At 45.3% G+C, this 20,126-nt stretch overlaps 1 protein-coding gene across 1 annotated transcript in view; it reads left to right on the forward strand.

The window, feature by feature from the left end:
- Window positions 1-20,126, forward strand: part of CFAP91 (cilia and flagella associated protein 91) — a 53,574-nt gene that overhangs the window by 25,420 nt on the left and 8,028 nt on the right. Inside the window, exons 11-15 of the mRNA XM_077818392.1 lie at window positions 880-996; window positions 4,975-5,046; window positions 6,928-7,074; window positions 12,005-12,226; window positions 17,883-18,031. Coding sequence (XP_077674518.1) covers window positions 880-996; window positions 4,975-5,046; window positions 6,928-7,074; window positions 12,005-12,226; window positions 17,883-18,031 — 707 coding nt within the window. The remainder of the gene's footprint in view (window positions 1-879; window positions 997-4,974; window positions 5,047-6,927; window positions 7,075-12,004; window positions 12,227-17,882; window positions 18,032-20,126) is intronic.

The following is a 20,126-nucleotide window of genomic DNA, read 5'->3' on the forward strand; positions in this document are numbered from 1 at the left end:
AGATCATCTAGTCCAACCCCCTGCTCAGGGCCAGTCCCCAATTTTTGCTCCAGATCCCTAAATGGCCTCCTCAAGGATTGAACTCACAACCCCGGGTTTAGCAGGCCAATGCTCAAACCACTGAGCTATCCCTCCCCCCTTACATAGCATACTTTGTATAAAGTATCACAACCATATACGAATGATGACTATGGGGGGTTACAGGTTGCTATTTTGAGGTACGGTATGTCACAGACCCCCTGGAATATCATTTTTTGCTTTGTCTTCAAACACTGTTAGTGACGTTTTGTGCACTCTAAAATCTGGCACTTTTAATAAATATGCCTAGAGAGGGGTCATATTCCAGTTATGGCAGTGTATAATTTATGATTGGTTTATAAAGGCTGTTAACTGCTTTCAGTTTGCAAAGAAAGTTGCCTCTGTACTTGATACTAAATAGTTACTTAAAGTGCAAAAATAATTCATAGGTAATTGATTCAGCAGAATTTCCATTTTTTAGAAATCTAAAATTGTTCTCCAACTGTGCTTTTCCAAAATGTAGTGTATTAGGGGTTAAGGTCAAACACTCTCTGGACTCATTTCACAAGAGTGAGTGTCAGTCTATGCACTGGCCAGCAAGGTACTGTAAATATACGCTTACTTGAAACTCTATCAAGGTCTTCTGACCGCCCTATTGAACAATAATATACAACACCTGACTTTTGAGCTGAGATGGAAGGAATAGGTAAGAGAATTAAAGGTACAATCCTGCAAGGTGCTGAATGCCCTCAACTCCCATTGTAATTCCATAACAGCATGACTGGGCCCTAGTGTCATGTGCTATCTAGTACAGTTTTCGAACTCTGTATGGAAAGAGCCTAAATTGTATGACTGTTTCAGGCACTGCTAGATAAGAAGAATAAAGTTAAGGAGCCAAAGAAGCCCCTTCGTTTCCTTCAGAAGATAACAAAACCTGTTCCTCGGCCCCTAACTCCAACACTGCTAAGACCGTCAATTGTAAGTTGGATGTTTTTAGAAGTTTTTGCTGTAAGCCCTGTATTAGTCACTATCAAGTTACTCAAGGAGTGTCCAGGAAAATATGGGAGCTAGTTAGTTTTGTCTTCTGTACAGTGTTTTTTACTTAAAAATAAAACTGACAAGCACTGTAGCGTTAGACTTTCACCTAATTACTGCACTATGAGAACCTTGATAGGTACAGGGAATCAGGCATCAGGCATTGCACTCATGCATGCAGCAGTCTCATCAAGCCTCCCCTGCTGGAATCTTCCATCATGCAGGGACTGAGTAGGGCTCCTTCTGCAATTACCCCTCCTGGATGCCAGAGCTTTCTGTGAACAAGATGATACGTCTGTCGCAACCATCATGGAGACATTGGCTGAGAGATGAACATCTCAAGAGGCTATATGTGGCAAGCTGGAGTGACAGGGACAGAAGGGAATGTAATGGAAGACTGACAGAATGGAAGAGACTAATCTAGGCATCCACAACTCTTCCCTTTCCTTCGCAAAGGCCTGGCAAAGTCCTGAAAACTGTATTAAATGACCACCCTGACGTAGGGAGAGAGGTCATTCTCACCCAAGCCAAGAACTGACATGAGACTGTGACCCAGAGATATGGGCCCCAAGAAAGGACCTGAAGTACTTGAAACCTACCAGGGTCTCCCTGTGGGAGATGAGTGACACCTGGTAAGGCACTCAGGCATATAAACTGTTAGTTGTTTTCAGGATATGATTTCTCTGATACTTTTGTTCTAAGTCACAGATCTAGAAGAAGTAGATAGCGGGATATTGCCCCAAAAAAGATGACAGCTAGAGACTTGAGACTTAAGTGGGTGTGCCCACAAGACCATAAAAGGGTCAGAGGTGCACTTACCTCAGGAACTGTGACACTCTCACAAGCTCAGAGGCTGTCCTTTATCTCACTCCAATACCCGACAGTCCCCACTGTCTTCTCCAGGCTCCTCCAATTCCCATCCTGACTGTAGATCCCCCTTCCCCCTCCTGCTTCTGCAGGGTGCACGTGATAGGTTTCTGCATCCCCTCACGTGCTCTGCTGAGAAGAGAAAAGCAGTGACGTTTTCCTCACTGTCAAGAAAAATCATGGAATTGCACAAAACTTGCCAGCTGTACTGCTCCAAATTCAGGGAGTAGCTTTGCATCTACCATCCCACAAGAATGTAAATAAACCCTGTGGGGGTTTGTTTTTACTTCTCTGGCATTTTGTGTGTGTTTGTAATAATTGAACCTATAAATTTACTCTAATTGTGAGCTCAACTGTAAAAAGTGAGCAAAAATGTATAAAGTGTTACAATTACCTATACCAGTAAATGTTGATGGGAGAAAAAGTATAAAGGTCAGATAGAATGAATCAGTCAAAACAAAAAGGCCTAGTGCTATAATTCACAGACTGTGCTAAGGCCATTCCAGGTAAACAAGAAAAGTATGGGACTGGAAATCAGTGAACCAAAATTGATGTGTGAGAAATTAGGCCTAATTTGTGAACAAAATAGTGAGGGGGTGGACTATTCCATCCATCAATCTCTTTTAGTGCCCTGAAAAAAAGACTGTGGGGAAAGCTGGCTACTGCGACTCTGGCTGACTGAAAGATGGCAGCCATTGTGGCTGCCATCCCCCACTGTCTCCTGGGACTCTGGATCTTCTTCATCCTAATCCTGACCACAGAGAGGGAGCCAAATGATATTGTCACCTCCACTGGCTCCGGCTCAATCCCAGCTACCACCTGGGATATAAGACTGTCACATACATCCCCCGCCCCTTTGAGTGTTCTTCCCCTTCTCCACCTTATTTCTTCTCTTTCGTATCCCTCTCCTTTTTCCTTCTCTCTAATAAGAGTCTGGTTTAGCCAGCCAAGACTGTATTTTGCAGCACTGCTGTAAGCCTGTGACCAGAGAGAAGCAGCTAAATGCAGTGCGCTAAACAGCCCAATTTTGGTACAAGTTTGCCAGGTTTCAGAGTTGCTGATAAGATTATGCACTGTGTCTATGTTTCTCTGGTGATGAGGTGCAAGTGAGACTTAACGTCAGAGATAGAAGCTGTATTGTCTATCTCTGCTGTTCTCTTCTCTCCCTGTTTTGTGTGTGTTCATCTTGTTTTGTCTTTTAGAAAACAGGATTGGACTTTAAAAACCCCAGCAACTCCAACAGCTCCAGTCTATCTCAACTAACTGTTTCTTCCCCCAGCCCCCAAATAAGAACAGTTATTACCATACTGTACATACCATACATTACTGTCAAACGAGGGGACTTCTTTCTAACAAGACTCTCCCCAGCTAAAGGGAGAGGGAATAAGGAGTGCTATTAAAATGAAACCCTTAATACTTTACATTTCAAATGTTGTTTTTCTCTCTTTTCCGTATCTTTAATCTAAAGTTAAAAAGGATTTTAAGGGTATTTGCCATGGTGCTAAACAGGCTGAGCTTTCTGTATACCAGACCCCGAGCCTTATTTAAAACTGTTTAATATTGGATAGTTTCAGGCCCATGTTAACACCTTTGACTCTTTGGACTATATATTCCATCCTAATTAATACAACACGTGGCAGCTGTCTTAGTTCCCTCTGTGGTTCACAGTCTCCCTCTGCCACTAAGGCATTTTATGCCTCAGTTTCTGCTCTGGCTGGCTGGGTGATTTGCTAAGCTTTAGCTTTCCAGCCAAACTATAAAGTTCTTCCTTTCTGGAGTAACAAAACAGTCTGTTTGGATTTTCCCTCGTGATGCAAGGAAGGGAAGGGGCTTTTCAGAAGCTCCAGGCTGGGAGAGACCCTTAAGTGAGAGCAGTTGCGTGCACCATTCCCCAAGCCCACTCCACTTCGCTTATCCCAGCCCCTTTCTTCTGCATTCCCCACAAGTCTGATTCTTTTCCTCACAGTGCAGGGCTCACAAGCTGTTTTTTACTCCACTGAACAACCTTTCTGGGATTCCATCCCCCTCTTCTCTCCAGGCTTCCTTTGCCCCATCCCACACCACGCACTTTCACAGGCTTCTTCCCAGACCTTCTAGCTCCTGAGCTGTCCCAGCCTTGCCCCTTCCAGAGACTGCAGCAAGGAGAATCATGCTGTGATAGCTCTAAAGTCTGAGCAGAGTTTGCCTTACATAGGCCTGCCCCATTTTCCACTATCCTAGCCCCTGTTCTGAGCTGAAATCAGGAACAAACTGTGGTAGGCCTGTAGCCTCCCTTAAAGGGACAGCACACCCTGTTACAAACCCCAAAATAATACAACTTGTTTACTTCCAAATTGTCATTCACTGGGTCTTCAAACTCACTATGCTACACTGATAAGCCTTACCAGGAGAATGAAACTCAGGGGAAATTTCCTAAAAGTTCCCCTTCCTTAGTGTTTAGAACTGTTAATACATGTAAATGATGATTGTGTTCCCATCTCAGTCACCACTTAGTCAAGCTACATATATATAGTTCTTTTAATCCAGATTGTAATTCTTGCCATCCCCCCAAATCATTTATGTTACTGTAGCCTGATTTAGGGTGTACTAATAATATTAATTTAATTCATATTTAATTTGTATTTAATTAAATTAATTAATATTAATAATTATTAATATTAATAGTATGGGTTTTAGGCTCGCCAATCTGTTTAAAATAAATCTATAAACTTATTACAATAAACCAAATACTTAAACTATAAGAAAATATATATATAGATATACAAGCAAGCAGGTTAATCCTATAGGCTACAGTTACTCTTCTCTGAATTCCCTCTCAGAATCCCCCAGTGTAAATCTTTGTATAGTCTGTCTGTCCCATATTTTGTAAAATATAGAAATATATATTTTTCTGACTCATCTTCTATTCTCTGGAAATCAGAAGAGCAATGAAACTAGTTATATCAATTGTATTCTGAGAAAGCTAGTTAGATGGAGGGCTCATTCAGTTTTCCTTCTGCTTCCTCCCTAAAATAAATACATAATTGTAACTGGATGATTGTTGTGTGTTGGCAGAGAGAAGAGGAGCTAGAACTGGCAGTAATCTTTTTGCAGAAGTTAATCCGAGGCAGAGCTATTCAGAACATGGTATTCTGTGTCCCTTTGACTATTTCTGTCTTCAAAATGCTGAAAGTGGTTATTGAGGGTATATTAAAAATCTGTTCCCAATAGCACTGAACTAATCCAGGCCTGAGGTGTTTGAGCAACATGTCCTCATATCCTTACCCCATATCCTTCTAAGGCTGAAGTCCTTGCTCTCCAGTCCAAACTTCTGACAGGAACTTCTAGGTTCCTATCTGTTGAACTCTCTCCCTGAGAATGTTCGCTGATATCCTTTATGGCCGTATTCAGGCCTTGGTGTTGGGCCTTTCTGTACAGGTTTGGTCACTTTTGATAATTTTGCCTATCTTGGGGGTTGGAGGTGGGGGGGGGGGTCTGTTTTATAGACCTGCTGCTTCTTTGTGTACCATTGGGATTAGCTCTGTTTTACTGATGACTAATTTTTATATAGCACCCAGGTGAGAGATGATAGGTTCTGTATCAATAAGTAATGCAGTTTTGAAAATGGTTTGATATGAAAATTGGGTTTTCTGAGTCTTTCTCCCATCCGGAGTGGCCTGATAGGAACAATGTCTTTGACTCCATTGTAGGGATGTTGACTCTCACAAAAATTTTGAGAGCTTCCCCACCAAGGCTTCCCATCATTTTTAGAGGCTTCTCACCAGCATCAGCTCAGAAATTTCTGTCTGACTTGGGTATGAAGCTTTTGGACATGTGGGCTGGTAGCTCGGACTGTGTTTCCTACCTATCACCCCAGAGTGCACCACTCCCTCTCGCAGAGCCTCCACTCCCCACCAATTCACACACACAGCAGAGCAGCAGTCATTAAACCAAGTAGAGGGAATGAAAGGGATTGGTTCTAGGGACACCACAGAGGGCAACAGCAGTATCAACACCCTCCCTACAACCTTACTTCTGCACTGAATGGTGCTAAACAATCTGAACAGTCCCTGGGGGAGGTGAGGAAGAGGCACCCTATCTGTTCGTCTGCCCTTCTATTGCTGGGCTCATGTATGAGGAAGGGCAGGGGGCAGTGGATACTGGAACAAAGGAGAAAAGAAAAGGTCAGGGCCCAGGGGAGGAGATAGGGTGCATCATGGGGAGAGAGCTGAGGAGTGTCCAAGGGGGTGCATGGTGGAGCTGGCAGAGGAAGGATCAGGGAGAAAGCTATTCCTATTAGTCAAGGGGAAGAGAAGATTGGCTCACCCCAGATTTTTGATTGTATTTAGCGTATACTTGAGATTGAATTTTCTGCCTGAAACAAGCCCCACCTTCTCCCCCTCCCCACAGGGGAGGCAAGAGAGTCAGTCTTCGAGCTCAAAAATCAGTAGACTGACTAAAGAAATGATATTTGGCTTTTAAACATCATAAGAAATCTTTGGGGGGGGGGGGCGGGGGGGGAGAGCAGGGGGGAACATCTGATTTTTTAATTGATGGGGTTGGCAATTCTGCCAGCAATTTAAAGTCCAGTCCAGCAAGTGTTTAACTCTAACCCCTTCTGGGTATACAAAGATCTGCTAAGTTTATTTGTCATGCCCTCCAGTGACTAGAAGGCTGGGTAGGTCTTAATGCAACTGAAAGATAATGGAGGTTCTCCTTTGAGTAAGTAATAGAGACCTGTCTGTTCTCTGGAGCAGAAGGACCTGAGTTAGGTCCTTCATCCAGCACATGTGGGGTTTAGCTAACAACTATGGTGTGTGTCTGAATATGGCCTTGGATTCATTACAGTCAGTTCGGTTTCCTGTCAATAGCATCAGAGATTTTCCTCAAAGATCCACGTGCTACAGACAGAGAACTGGTATGGGAAACAGCTGACTCCAACTTTGGAGGAAAAGGATATTTTCTGTTTGCAAAACTCTCAGATTTTATCTTCTGTTTATTCCCATGGCTGTTCATTTTATGTGAAAGATGTTTGAAGGGAAGGAGAAGCGATTGGAACTGATTCGGGAACTGCGCACCACTCACGCGCTTCAGGAGGATGGGAATCTGCTTAAGAAGGCAGAGAAGCAAGTAACGCTGGCCTTACAGCGACAACGCGACTTGCATGAGCACAAGGTTTGGCTATTAAGATAAAGAGGATAACACCCCCCACCACTCATCCATTCCTCCATCCCTTTTTAAATGTCTGTTTTTTCTTGTAACGATACCAACGTATTTATAGAAAGTGAATGTGTTGTCCACGTTGCAGAATCCATCACAGGTGACAAAAACTGGCTTCCTTGCTGAGGGAAAGGACTGAATGGACATGGGCACTGAAGTGTTCTGTTATTGCTATAATGGGTTCCATCCTGAGAAGCTTGCATAGCTGCCGCCCATGCTGTACGTGCTTTGTAGGTAAACAGAGGACTTCAATTTCCAGGTCTCTCAGTTCATGAAAAATGTGCCTCATCATGAAAGCCTCAGTCCATCCAGATTATGATCCACATGGTTGATGTCAGCTGACTTCTCTGCAGTTAGTTAGGCCTTTCCTTCAGTTAGTATAGTGAGGCATGCATGTCACCTCCTCAGTAAGCCATTTTGCTGAACAGATTTTGTGTCATTATACTTAGGGTACATCTACATGTGGAGCTGGGGGTGTGATTCCCAGCTTGAGGAGGCATGCTTGTGCTAGTTCTGATTGAGCTAGCATGCTAAAAGTAGAATGTAGCCATGGCAGCATGAGTGGCAGGAGGAGTAGCTGCCCTGAGTGATTGCCCCTCAGAGAGGCTACCTATGTACTTGGGGAAGCTAGTCCCTCTTGCGGCTCATGCTGCCATGGGCACATTCTATTTTTAGTATGTTAGATTGATCAGAGCTAGCGCAGGTATGTCTCTTCAACTTGCGATTCACTTCCCCAGCTTCAAGTGTAGACGTACCCTTAGTTTTAGGCATCCCATCCCCTTGTAACTTCACACCCTCTCAGCTGCCTCTGCTGTGCAGAAATAGCCATGAAAGGTTTACCCACCAACTAATACTAGGTGAATGGCCTTATGGTGCCCCAGCAGTGGAGTCAATTTGCTAAAGCAGTCGCTGTCCCCCTTTCCCAGAGAGAAATAGGCCTGGACCTCTTCAGCTGGCCAGAATCTATTTGAGATTTGACACATTCAGTCTCGTTCTATTCACTTCCAACCTCTTAGCAGAGCAGTGACTTTCTAGCATTTCAGTATTTCTAGATGCTGCTTCATGTGCAGAGGGCAGAAGTGTAGGACACTAGGCATAACACACACACAACACCACGGGGGTGTAGGTGAACAGTCCCTTTTATTGAACTAAGGAAAAATGAAATTTAAAAGCCCGGAGATTTGGAGACTTGAAGTGTCTCTTCCTCAAGCCCTGGGAAAGCAGAGCCAAGGCATAGAGGAGATACCAGCAGCGGGTCAATTCAGTGTCCAGAATGACATTTGGAGAGAAAGAGATCAAAGGGTGAAGATGAGATCAAACAGATCACTATATCTGGAAATCTCATTGTGGAATCTGAACTAACCCTGCTGGCATTTCCTCCACCCCTTGCTTTGCTTTCCCAGGACCTGAGGAAGAGAGACTACAATTCTCCCAATCTCAGGGCTTTTAACTTTTAATTAACACATGCAAAGGGTTCACCTACAACTTTGTAGTAAGTTTCATGTACGTTTCTTTAAGGGAAAATAGAACAAATTTACATGGGTAAAGATCCTTCTGAGATGTGCATTATGCAGTACAGTTAATGACAGCAGTACTGTTTTGTGAATGTCCTCCTTCCTAAATTATATCTTCTTAAAAGGAAAACTCCCCAACTGACCTAAAAGCCTGTTGAATATTTTTATATTTGTGTGCATATTTCAGAAACCTATTAGCAACTCTCATTTTTAGGAGGCTGTTTTGGCCATTTTATATGTCAGCGGATCATGGTTTAAAACTGACTTTGTCAGGTAGTACTTCCCAAGGCATTCTACATAGGGAGGATAAAACTACTTGTGATTCTGCAGCTAGGACTGTAATCAGTTTGGACAGAGGGGTATGATCACATATGTTTTGAGGGAGTGTTGACTTAAGGCAAAATTCTGATAGAACATTAATCTTGGAATGTCTTCAGCAGTATCTCTATCCTGCCCAGGAAATCCTTACGTATAGCAAAAACCAAGTATTAAGGAGAAGTGGTTCATGGTAGTCCCATATCATCTGCTGGTATAGTGGGAAGATTAAATCCTCTTCCCTCCATCATCCTCACAGCATCTGGGGCACGAGAGGAACACTTTCAGTTCCATCTCTGTGTTACAGTGACATTTTAACATTCTGTTGGATGCTGGTTTGGAAATGTGTAGTGTCTTGGAAACTGGTACATAACACAGGAAAGCCTGTTTATTACTGGCTGCTAGTCAGGATTGTTTTGTTTTGTTTACTTGAGTTTATAACAGGCACATTCCACTGCCTGCTGAGACATTGCAACAATGGCACAACATCTGAACCAGCTTCAGAAAATGCTTTTTGCCTAAACTTATTGCCGTGTAGTCCATACTGGAGATAATGAGCTTACACAATATCATTACATTGCCAGAGCACAATCATCCTCACAAATCCCATAAAACAATGTGATTAGGGTTAGGGGGGTGGAAGGTGGTTAAGGAGACTTGGGCTCTATTCCCAGCTCTGTCACAGATTTCCTGGATCTGGTTTCCACTACCAGGAATCTTGTGGTGTTTGCTTCAGAGGTGAAGTGAGTGTAAATCACTACGATTTGGATCTGCAAGCATATTACACTTATCTTGCACAGGTATAAATGACAACACAATATATAAAACAGTAGAGAATCAGGCTCCCTATATGACCTCAGCAAGTCACTGCACCTTTGTGCCTCAGTTTCCCCAATTGTAAAATGGGATAAGACCTACATCGCTTCAAGGGGCATTGTGAGGTTTTATTAATTAATGTTTATAAAGCGTTGTGAGGTCCTTGGATGAAAGTTGCGAGTGAGGCAAAGTATAGTAATTATATCTTGCTACACTCCAGTGTTCAGATGAGAGAGGAAAGGTCTTTGTCTGTCCCTACAGATGGTCCCAGCAAGAGACTAGTGTGATGGGTTCCCCATGAGGTGCCACTTGGAAGAGGGGTATCACTGAGCCCGCCTGAGCTCCGTTTCACACTGTGGGGCTGTGATAAGTTGCCACGCTCTCCAAGCTTTCTCTTTCACCAGGAGACACACAGACAGGGACACACCAAGCTGCAGCTTCATACACACACATGCTGAGATCAGCTCTGCTGGGAAGGCTCAGCTAAGGCACCTCCCACTTGCTAAGGCACGCACCCCCTCTCTGGAGTGTAAACCCAAAATTACACCATCTTGCACTGCACAGGGAACTGTACAGCATAAGCTCATAAAATTCACCCCCTCCCTCAATGTGGAGAGAGAGAGATGTAACAGCTTTCTGTCCCAAGTTATAATTTCCACACACACTGGTTGTAGACAAAACAAGTTTAATAACTACAAAAGATAGATTTTAAGTGATTATAAATATAGCAAACATATCAAAGCAGAAAGAAAAGGCGTACGCCTTTTCTTTTTGCGAATACAGACTAACATGGCTGTTACTCTGAAACATATCAAAGCAGGTTTCAGAGTGGTAGCCATGTTAGTCTGTATCAGCAAAAACCATGAGGAGTAGATTACCTTAGTATATGAACAAAACCGCAAACTGAGCTTAACACACTAGATAGGTACAATATACATTTGCAAATTCTCACCTTTTTCAATAAACAGGCTGGCAGATTCTTAAGGCACAAGTTGCCTTGGCTTTCCCAGGTTTTCATACACAGGCTAAAAATCTCTCTAGCCTGGGATCATCACTTCCCACAGTTCAGTCCTTGCCCCTCAAGTGTTTTCAGGTGTGTTGTTGTAGCAAAAGTGAGGTACCATCATGATGCTATTGTCCCCCTTTTATATCTTCTTCCCACTTGCTGGAAAGCTCTCTTGCTGTGACCTGGGTCAAACAGTGCTATCTCTGAGAGGTTTCTGTTGTACACAGTTCCTGGGGTAATCCTTGTGATGGTGTGCATTTCCTCAATGAGCCATTAACATTGTTTGGCCTTTTTACTGTTGCACCTGAAAGGCTGCTTGTGAGTGTTTTCAGCTTCACAACATGTTTCAGTAACACATACGTAGCCAAACTTCATAATTTCACGTTCGATGATGGCACATACAATCCAATGAGATATTATTGTGTAACAGATCACGACTTTTAGAATGATACCTCACAAGGCATGCTTTGTACAAAACATATCCTAATTACATGATAGTGATGAATATTGGGGTTCCAAGGTGTCACAAATAGTACAAAACAAACATTTTGCATCCTCTGAAGTGTTAGACATTTATTTGCACTTGTGATTGTGCAGCCCTCTAAACAATTTATTCTGGAACACATCTGACCTATAAAGACATAGATTTGACTTTCTGAATCCCAGGTAGAAGCTGTATTTGCGACTACTGGTCCTGATTCTTCATTCTGGCTCAACTAAACTCAGCACAGAAATGAGGGGGAAGCACTGCTGAAGGTGGTTTTATGCATCTTTTGTATCTCCCACATTCTGGGTCTGAGAAAAGGAGCAATCCCCAGTCTAAGTGAGAGTAGCCTGAAAAGCTGTTGTGATTTACTCTCTGATGCAATGACAATCTATGCATTGTCTCAGCAGCCCAGAATAGCTGGTGTACGGTGCACTCTGGCCAACCCTCTAGGCCAAGGGCTGCAAAGTGGGCAGCATAGGACCGTTTCTGTGGTCCTTCAGCAACCGGGAATTCCCCAGAAGCATTCCCAACTGATTAGTTCTGCAGAGCCTGCGTACAGAGGCCATGGCAGAGCCCAGAATCAAGTCCACTGTTTTTAAAAGAAAAATGCAGAACACATAAATTAGCCTTATGCCTTGTGTGTGAGTAGGGGTTTGTGCTCTTTCATGTGCCTGTGGTGGTTCTATGAGAAAGGGACTTGCATTCTTCACGGTATTTAATACAATTCTTGTTTGTTTTTGTGTTAAGCTTTCACTGGTTGAGAACCACTTGGCTCGGATAGAAGGAAGGGTATTAGTGAACATGTTCGATTTCCTGTCCAAAGAGCTGGTGAGGCTTCAGGAAGAAAGGAAGATCCATGCTTTTGCCATGCTGGCTGAGAGGCAACGGCGCATCCGGGAAGCAGAAGAGAGTGGACGCCGCCAGGTAGAAGAGAGGCGCCGGCGGGAAGAAGATGAGATCTTCAAACAGGTAAGTGGAGGAGACAGAATTCTTCTATTGACCTAGTTACTGCCTCTTGGGGAGCTGGATTACCTATACCAGGAGTGGGCAAACTACAGCCCATGGGCCAGATCTGCCCTGTCAGGGCTTTGGATCGGGCCTGCCGGATTGCCCCCCCTGTGGTGCTGCAGGCCCCGCACCACTCTCAGAAGCGGCCAGCACCACATACCTGGAGCCCCGGGAGGCTGGGGGGGAGCACAGAGGGCTCCGTGCATTGCCCTTGCCTCTAGTCACCGCCCCCTGCAGCTCCCATTGGCCGGGAACGGGGAACTATGGCCAATGGGAGCTTCGAGGGAGGTACCTGGAGGTGTGGCAAGGGCAGCACACAGAGCCCTGTGCCTCCCTCCCCCAGGGGCCGCGTAGGGACGAGGTGCCAGCCACTTCCTGGACAGGTGCGGCGTGGGGCCAGGGCAGGCATGCAGGGAGCCTGCCCTGGCCCCAGTGCGCACCGCTGCCACCCCGGAGCCACTTTAGATAAGCGGCGCCGGGCTGGAGCCCGAACCCCTCCTGCACCCTGCCCCCCAACTCCCTGCCCTGAGCCCCCTGCCTGCACCTCACACCCCTCCTGCACCCCAACCTGCTGCCCTGAGCTTCCTCCCGCAGTCCACACCCCTCCTGCACCTGAGCCCCCTCATACACCCCGCACCCCTCCTCTGCCCCAATCCCTTGCCTGTTCCTGCATACCGCACCTCCCCCCACGCCCCGCCCTCCCTCCCGCACCCCCAATACCCTGCCCTGCATACAATTTCCCCACCCAGATGTGGCTCTCAGCCCAAAAAGTTTGCCCACCCCTGACCTATACCAGTGGGAGAAGGCCTTCTGTCATCATAGGTAGTGTCTACACTGTAACATTTTACATGTAGGCAAGTCCTCAGTCTTTTGACTGTGTCGTGAATTAGTCTAGGTCTCTAGACCCCTGAAACACATAGCTCCTCTATCCTCCTCCCAGCTGTGGCTCTTCCTGGATCATCTGCAAGGCTAATGCTCTGTCATAAGTAATCCTGCAGGGTCAAAGCATTGGGTCTGTTTGCTGTCAGGATGTTTTAAACTAGAGGTTCTCCTTTGAATGCTCATGCACATGTCCATTCCACTGTAGGTGTGTGTGCCTTCAGTACACTCAGGTCAGAGAGTTTTGGTTGCAGTACTGGTGGGGTGGAGGTGTGCCCTGCATATCCTTGCGCTGGGGCCCAAGGGTGTAAAAGGCAGAGCTGCTCCACCTCCCTCTCAGATCCTTCTTATCATCCATGGCAAAAGTTGGAGCTCCCCATTTCTTCTTAGAAACTTATTTTATCTTCACAAAGTGTTTTTCACTAGCTTTTTGTAAATAGTCATAGTTGTTAGTAGTAGTACCATCCCCTTAAGGGAATTTTTTCTTTTATTGCTCTTTTGTCTGTATTAATTACGCAGAAATGTCCTGGATTCTGTGTAGCACTTGTAAAGTGACTGTGCCTGCTAATGATGTGACAGACATTCTAGCTGTTTGTTTTGTTTGGGAGAGGGGCATTCCAATACAAGTGCTCTATCTGCTTATCCTTCCCCTCCCATAAAAGAAACAGAGTGTGTTGCCTGAGGGAGCACCATCTTAAGTAGGTGATGAGATCTTCCTCAGCATCTGAGGACTCAGCTGCTTAGAAATCTGAGATACCTTCAACCACAATTGCTCTTCCTCTTCAGCCTAAAACCTCTCACAAAAGCTTTGGTGAGGAGAAATGTTTATCTCCTTCCCCAGATCGGTTGGGTTACAGGGGTTTTTCAGAAGACAAGAAATCCTCCCTTCATCACCTGAAAAAGATTTGGGAATCATGGTGAATAATCAGCTGAACATGAGCTCCCAGTGCAATGCTGAGGCCAAAAAAGCTAATGCAATCCTTGGATGCATAAACAGGGAAATCTTGAATAGGAGGAGAGAGGTTATTTTACCTGTATGTTTGGCAGTGCTGCAACTGCTGCTGGAATACTGTGTCAAATTCAGGAATGATGTTGATAAATTGGAGAGAGTTCAGAGAAGAGCCATGAGAATGACTACAGGATTAGAGAACATGCCTTATAGCAGGGGTTATCAAACTGGGGGTTGGGACTCCTCAAGGGGTCACGAGGTTATTACATGGGGAGTCGCAAGCCGCCGGCCTCCACCCCAAACCCTGCTTTGCCTCCAGCATTTATAATGGTGTTAAATATATAAAAATTGTTTTTAATTTATAAGGGGGGTCGCACTCAGAGGCTTGCTGTGTGAAAGGGGTCACCAGTACAAAAATTTGAGAACCACTGCCTTATAGTATAGACTATTTAGCTTAACAAAGACAAGGCTAAGGGGTGACTTGATTACAGTCTGTAATACCTACCTGGGGAACAAATATTTAGTAATGGGCTCTTCAATCTAACTGAGAAAGGTATAACAATCCGATGGCTGGAAGATGAAGCTAGACAAATTCATACAGAAAGTAATGTGTAATTTTTAAACTGTGAGAGTAATTAACCATTGGAACAATTTACCAAGGGTCGTGGTGGATCCTCAATCACTGGGAACTTAAATCAAGATTGAATGTTTTTTCTAAAAGATCTGCTCTAGCAGTTATTTTGGGGAAGTTCTATGTCCTGTAATATACAGTAAGTCAGACTAGATGATCTCAGTGGTCCCTTCTGGCCTGGGAATCTCTGAATCTTCCACCCTGAAGCACAAGCATAAGTTCTCCAGTACGAAGTCAACAAGCTGCAAGGGGCAATCTCCAGTACCATATGAGACAGTGCTGTTGACTCTGGTACTGATAGTCTCAGTACCATTGAGATTGCACCTTCTGCATTGTCTCCTGAGGCATCAGCTGAAATGTTGCCTCCTCTCTCGGTGCCTGACATGTTGCTGGCCTTTACGACTGCGAAGGACCATTATACCTCCCGGTACTGGACTCATCACTGTTGGAGCAACTGGGACCATCTGTTCAGTCCCAGCCTATACATTCAGTACCCACTTTCAGAGACGCTACTGGTACTGCCATCTTCATTGATTCCTACCTCAATAATGAGAGTGTCATATGAATCTACAGCTATTCATCAGCAACTGCTTTGGTACCATCTGTGGTATTGGCTTCCGCACAGGACATAAGCCTGTCTGTGACCTCAGTACCATCATCGCTATAGCTGTCTTCTTCAACTTCAGTACTACCTACCTCTACGACTTCATTATTTTCCACTGAATGCAGTTGGGTCCCCCAGATGCTGGTGCACACACAGAGGTAGGGAGAGAGGCTTAGACTCACTCCCCTAAGAGAGACATCCCCCCAGGATCGTGGCACACGCACTGGAGGAGAACATGGGGTTCAGAGGCTCCTGTTCTCCCCTAATCTCCCTGTCACTCGCCTCATGTCACCCTTCCCAGTGAGCTCGAAATGATGAAAGCCAACACAGTATGATAAACCATCTCTGTGCAGACCACTACCAAGTGCTGGGCAGATCATGGTCTGGGAACATCTGAACTAAATGCATTATAAGAAATCCAGTGTGTTCATCCTGCTTCTGTTCCACGTTGTTTTGATAAAGTATTTTGCTTCAGAATTCAAGTGACTACAAGAAGATTAATTTATTGAAGCCATGGTAGTTCTAATCACATCTAAACTGCCCTGATGCTGTAAGGTGTTATTTGCCAGCTGTTCAGAGGACTATGTGAAATGAGTTGGTGTTTGGTATTCAGTTAATGGAGCTAGCACATTGTACAGGAAATAGGAAACGTAGAAGATCAGAGTTTTGCCTTTGGCACAGGTCATTTTCTGTACTTGTTTCTGTACAACTAGTTCCCCAGGAAAAGGCCATTAGAAAAGGAATCCTCATGTGACGGGATCCCTGGGGTGCAGCCTAGGACTGTGGGACTGCTGTGCCCCCTTAACTCTTCAGCCTGGATTGTCTCTCACAGTGCTTTGCCAGTGACAAGCAGTAAACCCTTCCATGCATTGTTATCACTCAGCACAACTGCATGGGGAGCCCCACACCCCGCTAGATTGCATGAATGCTCCCAGAGCCACTCATGGATCACACAGAGAAAGGCAACAGTCAAATCCCACCCAGCTCCCAGCCATGTACCTCAGGAATATACCATCTTGCATTGCTCAAGATCCTTTCTTGAGCAATGCAAGTTTATTAATTGGTTCACCACTTCATCAATGGAAAATGGATATACACTAGCCTTTGTAAATCTGAGCCAATTTACCAAGCACTTCAAGGAAACTCACTGGTAAAGATAAACAAACAAGTTTATTGATTACAGAAGATAGAATCATAGAATATCAGGGTTGGAAGGGACTTCAGGAGGTCATCTAGTCCAACCCGCTGCTCAAAGCAGGACCAATCCCCAACTAAATCATCCCAGCCAGGGCTTTGTCAAGCCTGACCTTAAAAACTTCTAAGGAAGGAGATTATAGATAGATATAAGTGATAGACTAAACGTCAGAGATAGTTACCAAAGACAATAAAATATAAGCAGGCAGTCTAAACTTTCAACCCTAGTAGACTGGGCAACATCTAGATTAAGCAGTTTTTCTCACCGCACTGGATATTGCAGTTCATAGTACATGGGTTTCACCCTTGAAACCTGGGCCTGTCTCCTCTGTTGGAGTCTTCAGTCTCCTGAGTGACCTTGTTGCTTGCAGCATAGGTGTGCGGAGGAGAAAGGCCAAGCAAGGGTCTGTGTTCTGTTTTATACCCTTCGTCCAGGTGCTTGGACAACACAAGTCCAGGTATGTCTGGTAGGCATTACTGGGTCACCACCAGGCAAGGTTGAGCAATTCTCCTGGTGTGGCGTTGGGCAAGTGAGTCATTGCATTGTTATGTAGCTCCCTTGCTAGACAATGGCTGTTGATGGTTGTTCAATGCCTGCCTAGGCATTGGTTATCTCCCTGGTTACTGTCTTTGGGGATCTAGTATCTGGGCACTTTCCAAACCCACAGCATATTTTAATGAAAACCATACAACACAGTTCTCATAACTTCATATGCATTATATAGATAGATAGATAGATAGATAGATAGATAGAACAATGGGTTCCAGTAGCTCATAATTTTTTCTGTGATCTCTTACAAGGCATGCTTTGTATGTAATATCACAATTATATACAAATGATGAATATGGGGGTTACAGGGTGCTCCCCTGGGGTGTAGAGAGTCACACCTCACACTATGGATTCGTCTCCACTGCAGCTGGAAGCGTGCTCAAGCTAGTGTGCTAAAAATGGCAGCTTCACAATTTGGCAGTGTATCTTCGGCAAGTTGCCTGAGTTACATATCCTGGGAGACTGGGCAGGTTTGTACTCAGGCGGCTATCCTGAGCCACTACCTGTGCTACCCCGGCTACGCTGCTATTTTTAGCATGCTAGCTTGAGCAGAACTAGTGTGTGTCTGTCTGTCTGAGCTGGAAAGCACGCTTCCATGTGCAGTGTAGACATGTATCCTAAGACAACTTCTCATAGACTGAACATGCCTTCTAAATCAATCGCCCTCAGATAGTCCAGATTAAGTGGCGAGTCTCAGCTGATACACCATGGTCTTTGCCTCTCCCCACAGACAGTCCCAGCAAGTGGGTACTACACAGCAATGAACATTTTGTATCTTGAGTAAGAGAGACATCTTGATGCTTGTTTCAGGTGGTTAAAGTACACCAGAGTACTGTTGATTCTTACCTGGAAGATGTTATCCTGAACAGCATGGAGAGCACAGCTGAAGAACAAGCCAGGGAAGAGATTCAGAAGGTGGCTGTGGAAATCAATGACATTGCTTATGAAATGGAAAGCCGGTATGTCCTGGAGTGGACAAAGCACAGTTAGACACTGCTTTGCACAATTCAGACCCTGGCTGGCTAGCTAAGTTTATAGTCTAGGTCTGGCACCGCGGGTGGGGTAATACTATTCATAACGCTGCATAGACATGCTGCAGTTTTCATCCACTAGGGAGGCTCAGCCAAGTATGTAACAACAACTCCTAAAAATGTGCAGATATGGTGGTTCCCAGTCAAGCTCAGATGTGGCGAGGTAGGACCTATTCCCGGCAACTGTGCTGATGTGCCCTGACCACAAGATGAGAGTTTCCCAATGTCCCCCCACAAAGCCTTTACACTAGGATTTTCAAAGGCATGCAAGGGAGTTAGACACCCACACCTTGTGGAAATTCCATGGAAGCTGTCCACCTAACTTCCTTGTATTCCTTTGAAAACCCCAGCCATAGAAAACAGCTAATATGCAGGTGTCCTTTAATCTGGAAACTGGCCTGTCCTCTAAGGCTTAAAAGTGTTTAGAGCAGATGGGCTTTAAAGGAAATACAACAGACACAGGAGCCTCCTAGAAATAAACCCACCTTTCATTCAGAAGTCAAAACAAGGTTTTTTTAAAGAAACTGCTAATCTTAATGAGGTTGGCCATATTGGCTGCTCCTTATGTAGGTCTGAGCTGAGTTTATCATGTTGCGGAAAACCTCAGTATGGTGTTCAGCTTTGCCTCAGAAGTGACTGTCTTTTAGGAGCTGCCATGCCTCCAGTTCAGTCTCTCCAACCCCTTTTGGTGTTTAGCCTTAAAAATACAGTGACACAGAACCCATCCCAATGGCAAAGCAGCTGTGCATTGTATAGCCACATAGTTTTCCCCGGGTCTTTAACATTCTGCTAGTGCAGATAATGTATTCAGCCCCTGGACTGGTTGGTAGCCCCCCAAGGAGGAACTCTGACCTGAGATGTGGCATGGAAGATGGCACTGGGACTAGCCAAAAATGAAGTTACAAAAAGGAAGAAATTGGCCAATTCAGCAAGGACCCAAAGGCTAAACTGACAGACTTTGCGATCCTTTCACTGTAGAGAGACTCTCTCCAGTGCAGAAGTAACACACATCAACAGGTCAGTATAGGGGTATATAGCCAGGGCTGTTGTGACATTTCTGGGTTCAACCCGGACCAATAAGGGTTGTGTCACCACCTGCCCTGCAATTCTGGGTGCCTTAAATGCTCTGGTGCACAGCCCAGATGCCAACAGCCAGCGTATAAGCATGCAGGTCACACCCTGGCAACCCCCAATTTTCCCTAAAACTGTCTCCCTGCTGTATCCATTCCAGCCCTCTCCTGGAAAACTAACAGAAGTTAAGTTGGCTACTGCTTTAAAGAGATAACAACAGCAGATGTTATCTTGACTGAGTTAACCACTTCAATTCAATCGAAGCACTGGGTTTGTATAGATCAGCAGTTCTCAAACTGTGGGTCAGGACCCCAGAGTGGGTTGCGACCCCATTTTAATGGAGTTACAAGGGCTGGCTTAGACTTGCTGGGGACCAGGGCCCAAGCCCAAGCCCAAGCCTCAGAGCTTTAGCCCTGGGCAGCGGGGCTCAGGTTACAGGCCACCTGCCTAGGGCTGAAGCCCTTGGTCTTCAGCTTTGGCATCCACCAGGGTGGCAGAGCTCAAGCGGGCTCAGACTTCAGTCCCCACTCCTGGGGTTGTATAGTAATTTTTATTGTCAGAAGGGGGTTGAGATGCACTGAAGTTTGAGAACCCCAGTGCAGATAAAAAGTAAAACAAGTTTATTCAATCAAAAAAGAGAGGTTATAAGTGAGTGCAAGTATAAAGGATAAAGATAGAAGCATTACAAACAAACAGGGGCAGCGAGTTATATGGGACCGTGGTGCCGAGGCTCCAGCAAATTCAGGACCCGGGGCCCTGCTCCACCAATGTTCAGTGCTCAGTCTCTCCCCCAGCCCCGCCTGCCGCCCCCGCGTACCTTCCCCAGAAAGTCCCTGCCTGCGCCCTGGGCAGCGGGCGGGTGCCCTGCTGCTCTGTGCTGCACTCCCTTGCCAGCCACTGCCAGCTACAAAAGGGAGCGGCACCAGCGGCAGGCTGAGGTGGTGGCACAGCC

Source organism: Eretmochelys imbricata, chromosome 1 (assembly GCF_965152235.1).
Source record: "Eretmochelys imbricata isolate rEreImb1 chromosome 1, rEreImb1.hap1, whole genome shotgun sequence".
In the NCBI taxonomy this organism is placed as follows: Eukaryota; Metazoa; Chordata; order Testudines; family Cheloniidae; genus Eretmochelys; species Eretmochelys imbricata.